This window comes from Amphimedon queenslandica, unplaced genomic scaffold, assembly GCF_000090795.2.
Source record: "Amphimedon queenslandica unplaced genomic scaffold, v1.1 AMPQUscaffold_12427, whole genome shotgun sequence".
Lineage (NCBI taxonomy): Eukaryota > Metazoa > Porifera > Demospongiae > Haplosclerida > Niphatidae > Amphimedon > Amphimedon queenslandica.
In genome coordinates this window covers 6,506-15,039 of record NW_003547336.1, presented here as the reverse complement: position 1 = coordinate 15,039, position 8,534 = coordinate 6,506, and the positions used below count along the sequence as shown (strand labels likewise).

General features: G+C 34.5%; 1 protein-coding gene across 1 annotated transcript; it reads right to left on the bottom strand.

The window, feature by feature from the left end:
• Positions 1–867: 867 nt before the first annotated feature.
• On the bottom strand, positions 868–8,207 carry LOC109587845 (proteasome-associated protein ECM29 homolog). The gene is made up of 8 exons (XM_020004066.1): positions 7,625–8,207; positions 7,418–7,548; positions 3,840–3,950; positions 3,675–3,793; positions 3,215–3,355; positions 1,602–1,695; positions 1,141–1,238; positions 868–1,080 (listed from the first exon to the last, which is right to left on the bottom strand). Exons 1-8 carry the CDS (start codon positions 7,752–7,754, stop codon positions 900–902), a joined length of 1,005 nt encoding a protein of 334 aa, XP_019859625.1. The 5' UTR covers positions 7,755–8,207; the 3' UTR covers positions 868–899.
• Positions 8,208–8,534: the final 327 nt, after the last annotated feature.

Sequence of the window (8,534 nt, the reverse complement as noted above, 5' to 3'; positions counted from 1 at the left end):
CTTATCGTAGTCCAGAATCCACTTTTGAACGGTAGATACGGTTACAGCTCTCTTCTTTGAAGGTATGTCGATGCTACTATCAGAAGTACAGCTGGATGGGTCACAAGAAGAAGAGGAGCAAGCGCTTGAAAAAGAACGTTTCGACATTTGTGACCATAATTGACAAAAGGGCCCTTATGGCGGATTTTAAAATTGATCATTATAATGGAAAATATCAACCTGGGAGTCCTTTGTTAGACAATCATTGTTTCTAAAAGTTTCATGGTAACTTTTTGCATCCTGTGAAGTAATTTTATGATAAATGGGGCTCAGGAAGTTGGATTTCTTAGGCTGGAAAGACAAATTTCACTATCCGCCATAAGGTACCTTTTGTCAATTATGGTCACATTTTGTTATAATAATAACGAATTAATAATAATTAATTAGCGATAACGTGTTAGGACATATTTACCGACCACATAAAATTTGATGGGATAACACATAATATTGACCGGAAATTGTCCGATGACCGACTGTAATTAAGAGCACTGACCTTAAGGAGACAATTGTTTGCGGGTATTTAATTTAGCGATTTAAAAAAATCGCTAACGTAAGTCCACGCTAACTTTAATTCTGATTAACTCTAATAATAGCTTAACTTCATTGAAAGCGGGTGTGGTCACAATGAATAAAATGGTGGCCGTCAGCAAGTCTGAGCTTATTTGCAACAAACGGTCAGCAAGATAATACTAAAATGCTGCCCAAAGACTTCTATATTAGTTAGCCTAGGTTAACAAGCAGATGACAGTCTTCTTTGTTCAGTGACTGCTTCTAACTGTAAGCAAGATAAGATTACATGTTACTGGCTACTGTATTTAAATACAGTCCACTAAACCGACCTCAATCTTACATTTTTGTTTTCAGTGAGTCAAATGTACAATTATATGGTGAACATGAAAATAACAAAAATTAACAGACCACAAATAATAACAATAAGGCTCACTTGCAGTTCCAAGATATATATTATATAGCTTCTCTATAACTCCATTATCTTCATAATCACTATTATGCTTTAATTTCTGATCACATAATTCATAAACACTGCATGTTAATTAAAATTAAATAATTTATAATCAATTACTAATAATAATAACAAATAACCTGTGTCTTGGGTCACATGATCCAATTATCAAATGAATTAACATTTCATTAATTGCAAACAATTCAGATGATAGTAAGTGAATAGTAGCAACTTTCATCTAAAAATTAAATTAGAAAAAAGAGTGTAATAATAGAGTCAGGAAAAAATCATTAGTAAAATGTTTATCATTCCGCTGTAATCAACATACAGTAAATGTACATGCATAGTAGAATGCATAATTTTTATCAATCAAAACCTGCTGAAAAATGTGGTAGGCCCTAATTTTTAACCCATTACATGTAATTTGATACATACAAGGACATCACCTTTAGCAATTGAACACAAACCAGCTGCTAAGTGTCTTCCAAAAAATCTCAGACAACCACATTGTGACCAAATTCAACACTTTGTTAAGTTTGTAATAAACCATGCACAACCAATACATGTACCACTATTGAAAGATTACAAGTTATTATCTTACTTTTTCAAGTGTGTCAGGATCAACTGGTTTATCAGATACTATTTGTTTATATTGAGATACTGTGAGTCCTGGTGGAGGCAAATCACCTTCATAGCTATGCATACAGAAATAGTAATAATAATAATAATACGTACAATACATGTACATGTACATATAATACTGTGTAAAGAGCTTCTTTTCAGAAATAAATTTTTGGTGTCACATAGCCAAGGAGGGTCTGGTCAACTGACCATTCCTCATTTGTTCTGTTTCACACAAAAATGGGTGAATTGAATGCGTGAACTGACTGCTTGCTTTTTTGTTGCATGGAGCTCAAGAGGAGGACCTAAAAGGCAAAAAGTTTTGTTCATTGCCCTTGCCCATGCCATCGTCCTGTCAGTGTGTGTGAGTATTCGCAAGATGTCGTCTTCTTCCCTGTTTATAAACCCCTGCCGCCCTTTGCTAAGGACTTGAGGAGTCCCACTGTCAATCAAAACGCTTGGTAAAAGTTGTTTTTCGTCAGTTTACGACTTTATCTGTCTTTTCAGAGGCAGCATGCACCATCAATGTTGATAAATGTACACGACAAAGGTAATAATGCATTAGAGAACATCAAACGATAGATGAAAGCTTTTATTGATTGAATATGTAGGAAATTTGTCTTAAATTCTTAATTTCTGAAATATGAAAGCTCAAAAATCACTTACTACGTCAGTTTACTGAGTTTACAAGAAGTGTCGCTCTCCAGAAAGAGCATCTAGAGTCTCTTATAGATGCTTACAAAGAAGTTGGTATAGAACAAATAGAGCCTAATTATTGTGTCATCAACTGCATATAAGTGTACAAAACTGAAGTTTTTTATCAGTAACTGGTATTAATATGCAGTAAGCGGTGCTTAATTTGAGACACACCTTTTAATTCAGCCACACCTTCAATTGCTGTAGCAAGCAATGCAAAGCTAAGTAAGCTAATAGTAACAGCAAATCATCAGCACTGTCTCTATAACTTTTGAAGAACAACATTAATGTTTCATTTGTGTTACGTTACACTGATTGTGGCAAGGGCTTGTGCTTTAGTGCACTCGTTTGATGGAGCTGGAAAGAGATACTGACTTTTGGAAAGAGCTTTGGTAGCACTTTAATTGGTGTAGCCAGTAGGCCATGAGAGGGAGAAGATGTGCATGCATACATGTATTTTTCACAGCTGTTGCTTTAGCTTTTGTCAATGAGGAAATGGAAGGAGTCAGTGTTACTGATACCAATTCATCCGTTTTTGGGTGAAGCATAACGAATGAGGAATAGTCAGTTGACCAGACCTACTCAGAGTGTGGTTTGGCTATGTGAAACTAAATTATGTCTACATGTACATGTACCATACATGCAATGTACATGTACATGTGTATGTGGAGACATGAAAAATTATAAATTAAGGGAAAATTAAATTTATACCAAGCATGACGGCTGAATAATGGAAATGGAAATTAAGAATAATTATGTAATTTTTCGAATTTTGAGTCAACAAGTAGATACAATTAATTATTGCCCTCTAACATGCAGTTGCAGTTTAATGCATGTAAAAATAGCTCATAACAATTATAAAACAAAAATTATTCAAAGCAAAAAGATTATAATTACCTGTATGGTATTAATAGCAATGTTAATTGATAACAGAGATAATATTCTTTCATGGTTCCATCAGGAGGGACCAGTGACTTTAATGCAGCTGCATCAGTAATAGTCAAATGAATCAGTGCTCCAGAATATAGTGAGAGTATACTACAATGAAAATTTGCTTGATTCATTACATGTACATGTACAGTAAATGCCATATAATTTGTAGGCAATAATTTTTTTTGCGACTTTTGCGTTTTGGAAAAATTCGTGAAATTATAATATGCAAAACAGCATGCTGAATTAATGTATAGTACGTGTGGTAAGTACCTGTACATTATTTTTATACGTAAACACAAAAACGGAGCCAAATTGTGAAATTTTGTACACAAAAAATACATGCACTTGTATATGGCATATACGGTATACTCTCAAGCCTCCAAAAAAAATCATTGCCAAAATTTACAGCTGTAATTGTATGTACCTATCAATTTGTTTCTTTGTTTTGTTATTCATTGATTTAATTAATAAAGGTAATATTTCAATTTGATCAACAGGACTCAATCTAGGTATCCCTATTCTCAAATATACTAATATGAAATTCTAAATTTATCAAAATAATAATAATAATAAACAATGTGGTGAATACTTGAACAAGAGGAGTAGCACCATCAAGTTGTTCAATCAATACAATTATTGGTAGTTGCACTTGAGAACGAGTTTGTAGCCTCTTTGTAATGTGACTTAATAATTCCATGGCCTATTAAAATAAAAAGGGTGAAAATGAGCAAAATCTCTCTGGACTTAGTCTCACAAGGCTTAAAAGGTTATAAGTACAATCCTTAAAAGGTAAAAAGAAATAATAAAATGGGTCAGCATGAGGGTGTCGTCAAAATAATTACAATGGGAGGACAAACTTTTTGGATACTAGTAAAAACTTTATCAAATAGTCAAATGCATAAGGTCTTTGTCTCCAAGGACTGAAAGAATATAAAGAACCTTCATAGTAGTAAGAACAACACTGAGTTGCACCATGAATACTATATTAAATCTTCCATATGACAGATTCAGGCACATGTATAGTGTATATGTAAGTCAGTAAAGCAGCTTTGATACAAAAAGCTACAACTTCAAAGAGCAAGGCTGCATCAACCTCTACCATTTAATTCATTTTTGACTGACCTAATGTACATGTACAGTACAACAGTCTTGAAAGATTCAGCCTCGTTGTTCTCTCACTCAATGATTTCCATACTGTATTCTGTTTTGCACTGCTTATACTAATAATAATTAAAATGGCAGGGTAAATTTTTGAGTTAATTGTCTAAAAAAAGAAGCTACAAGTGTATCTCAACAGCATCTCTAAGGTTACTCCATCAGCTTTGGAAACTGTGGCCTTAGATACTTGTTTCCAAGAACCTAAAAAATATAAAGAACTTGATATAAGTTTGGATCTAAGACTATACTCAAGATCAATAACAGAATTAAGGCCTTTTCAGATACGTTTACTTGGATCTTAAAATACATGTACATGTACACATGAAAGATAAAAATCCAGGATTAAGACAGGACTAGCATTTTTACAATTGGATTGAAGCTATAGATTCAGTCAATCCACATCTAGTGGTGGTTTGAAGTGGATTAAAGTAGATCGATCTTAATTAAATCATGACTTTAAGGAGCTTATGTAACTTAATTCACTTTTAATGTGAACACAACCAAAGAGGGTTCTCTTTTAGTAGGTTGTGACTCTGGATCCAAAGTGGACAAGTGTGAAAAGGCCTTTAAGGTAAGGAGAAAATCTTAATTAGTACACATTATAAGTTAGGTTTGGTTCTTATTAGACTTTTAATTTAAATCATAACTGTTTTTAATCATGACCCAGCCAAATAAAGCCCGGGATTTCGGGCAGCCTGCACAGCAATCAGCTAAATCATGATACTACAACCATGCTGGAAATTAATTACTGGCTTAGCCAGGGCAATAATCATACATGTATATGTACAATTGTAAATAAACATTGATGCTAATCAGGGATGTATCAAAATAAAATCAGACTTGAATCATGGATTTTGGGTAATAAGCTGCATTAGGCACACCTATGACAATCTTCAGATGTGTAGGACTCATTCTTGTCTCTTGTAGTGGTTGAAGATTGATTGTCCTATAGACCTCTTTAGTCGAGAAGTAGTAACTTGTAAATATCACTAATATTGTTATGAATATCATTATACCTTAGTTACGGTATATGCTCACGTATAATAATTGGCTGCTATGTTTTACGCCAAGCAGCAAGTGCTTTCTGTGTCCTAGAGATCTTGGTCACTACATTTTGAAGCTAAAAACTATTCAAGAGTCAGGAAAGATGCTAAGAAAGCCCATCAAGGAAGTATAGTGCAATACTCTTGTTGTATGAGTCTGCTTTCCTCTTTGGGCTATGACAGAGAGTCAAAAACTGATTGTTCTGGCTATCCCAGACTTCTGAAGTGTTCAAAATATCTTGCTATAGTAAAGAACAATTTATATGAAGCCTCTCATAGTCCTGAAGTGAGCACATTGTACAAAACTTTTTTATGGCAAAGCAGCTCTACTTTGTACATCAGCCATTGGAACTCTGCATAACTTTGATGTAAAACATGGCAGATGAAAACTCATTTGTATTATTTCTTTGTATATCAACCAGATCAGTGAGAATGAGATGCATGATATTCATAAAAATTTTAATGATATTCATTTGGATACCATAAATGAAAAAATTATTCTGGCCGCCATGTTGGGGGTATACTTTGTACAGTCTTCAACGAGGAAAAGGTTTTATTTTACCGTTTTTCCAACAAAGCAAAGGAGCTACATCCAGAGAGAAAATATTTCAAAATTAATCTTCCTTTCTTTACCACTGCAACAGTCAGGAGCCTCTAAGTTGCATGGAGAAACGGATCAGGCCCATTTTAGCCTTTTGGCCCAATGGTTACTGTATAGTTCATACCCCCAAATGGCAGCCAAGAAATTCTGTTGTTTTTAAAGTATCTCTATGAATATCATTAATCTAGTTAACGGGGATCTGATGGATAGAATATACGGTATCACAAACTAATTCTTGCCTAAGGGGGTCTACAGTCATTGGTTTTGCATTGTTCAGACTTAAACCAAGAGGGCAGGGTCTGCATGTCCAGAAATTGTCATTGCACGGGTGGACATTTAATAATAATGATATTCATGGATAATTATGATGTTTTAATTAACCATTACCATAGTAACAAAATGGCGGTCTGGTGAAAAGAGCATTATTGTCGATGATAACTTACTTTTGAGGAGAATTAGCCTTTAAGGGAAAGAAAGATCAGTTGCATAACAATATAATTATCACTACAAAATGTCTGTGAGGTTCTAATTTGCAAGAAAATGGCAGACGAAGGACATTTGATGGGAAGAGTTATGATAGCTCCAAATACAGCCAATTCAGACTTCAAGAGACAGAAAACAGCCTCATCTCCTTGAAATACTTGTTTGCTAGGCTTTCAGATCACTTTGGTACTCTTAATATGGTATAAGATGCAACCACAGTCAATCGGATTGCAAAAACTTCTCGTGTTCAGCCATAAAAGTCCATGGCTTATCATAATGCAATCTCCTTAATTTTTATACCATAATATAGCAAACTCTATTTGTTAGTCCTAAGTGAAACGAAGGCCATTTATGAAAAGAAATAAAATTACATTGCTTTACATTTGGAAAAAAACAATACGGTACATGTAAGTGAACGTAAAATGGCGGCGTAAATAGTCCTTGTCTTTGAGCTAAGAAGTCCACACTTCAACATAACATATGAGCATAAGTTGTAGCATATAGTATGCTAAGTGAAATGAAGCTTGTTCCTGCTTTAGTGATTCAGGAGAAGAGTGAAAAGCTACTCTTCTATTCATGTTACCTACATTTAGCTTTCAATAATTTATGAAGTTTTACTGAAAAATTAAGTTCCGTGTCCTCTAATTTCTGGACATGGACTATGCTTGTAGGTAACAAGAGATATTCTTGATGATGATGGAATTATATGGTCATACATCAGCTACATCAAGTGTACAGTATAAGTCAAACCCAGTATTACATGTACTGTATATGATATGTATTGGGCCAGGCGTTGAACAAAATTGCAGGAATTATCACAAAATCTAGCAAGTCACCGCCACCCACTTCAATACTATCAGCTATACAATATAAAGTTAGTACCTTGTCTTGAACTGGTTTAAATTTTGAATTCATTTTCAAAGTAACAGGAACTAAAAAAGCTTTTATTAATCTTTCCACTTCTCGGTCATCAGCTGCCAAACCAAACATGAGGAAAGCCTTTTCAAGTAGCTCTATCAATATTGAGAGTAGATCAGTTGGTTCACTCCAGTCTGCAGTCAATATTTAATTACTATTATTATTACTTACCAATGTCTTGCTGATAAGCACCATCCATTTTGTGACTGCTAATTGGTAAAGTTGAGTATGAGTTGGAAGGAAAAGGAAATGGGTGGATAAAGGAAGTTAGCCGCCCACGCAGCGAGTGAAGTGGAATCATAGCATCTATGGTTTAAAAAAATTAAAAAAAAAAACAAGATGAAGCCACGGTAGGATTCTAGCTCGGAGTCTAGAGCAAATTCGCAAAAAAGTAACAGAAACAAGGACAAGTATAATTCCGAATAACCAACGAAAATACAAAATGAAAATTATGACTGATATACATACTCCACCACCAAACTGTGATCATGTTTCTTCCATCGCAGTGTTCAGTGCCGCCGCCGGGGTGAAGAGGATGAAGTGTATCGTGTGCTTTCTTCTCTAGATGGTTCGAAAGCACTGGGTAATGATGGTATTGGGCCTCTTTATCTCAAGAAATGTGCAGTGGCCTTAACTCCCCCTATATATAACTCATTAATCTCTCGCTCTCTTCACACTCTTTACTCGCACTGACTGGAATCATTGTGGAGGACCCACCTTATGATTTAACCATAGATACTATATACCCCTGGATATGAAACACGGCCCGACCGGATGTTCTGAGGCTTGTTTCACCGGAAATACGTCATAATAATTATTACGTTTTCATTCAGAATAAAAATAAAACAATGATAAAAAGTATTATTATTGCTAATAAAAGTGTGATTTTATGTACAATAATACAATAAAACTTGACATTTATCATGCATTATAATTGCTGAAACTTTCCTTTTCTTTTAGTATATGCAGTCTACCAATGCATGACTTTCCCATCTCTTGTCACCTAAAAATGATGATTTTGACAACACAATTGCACCAAAACTAAAAATACACTCCTTTTGAGAATAGGCCCACTATATAC

Bases quoted from the DNA above. Each gene is read 5' to 3' on its own strand.
- LOC109587845 (XM_020004066.1), bottom strand. From the start codon at position 7,754: ATGATTCCACTTCACTCGCTGCGTGGGCGGCTAACTTCCTTTATCCAC. The intron at 3,951-7,417 runs GTACTAACTTTA...TTATTTTAATAG, and splicing joins TTAAACCAGTTCAAGACAAG to GCCATGGAATTATTAAGTCA. The intron at 3,794-3,839 runs GTATTCACCACA...TGATAAATTTAG, and splicing joins GTGCTACTCCTCTTGTTCAA to AATTTCATATTAGTATATTT.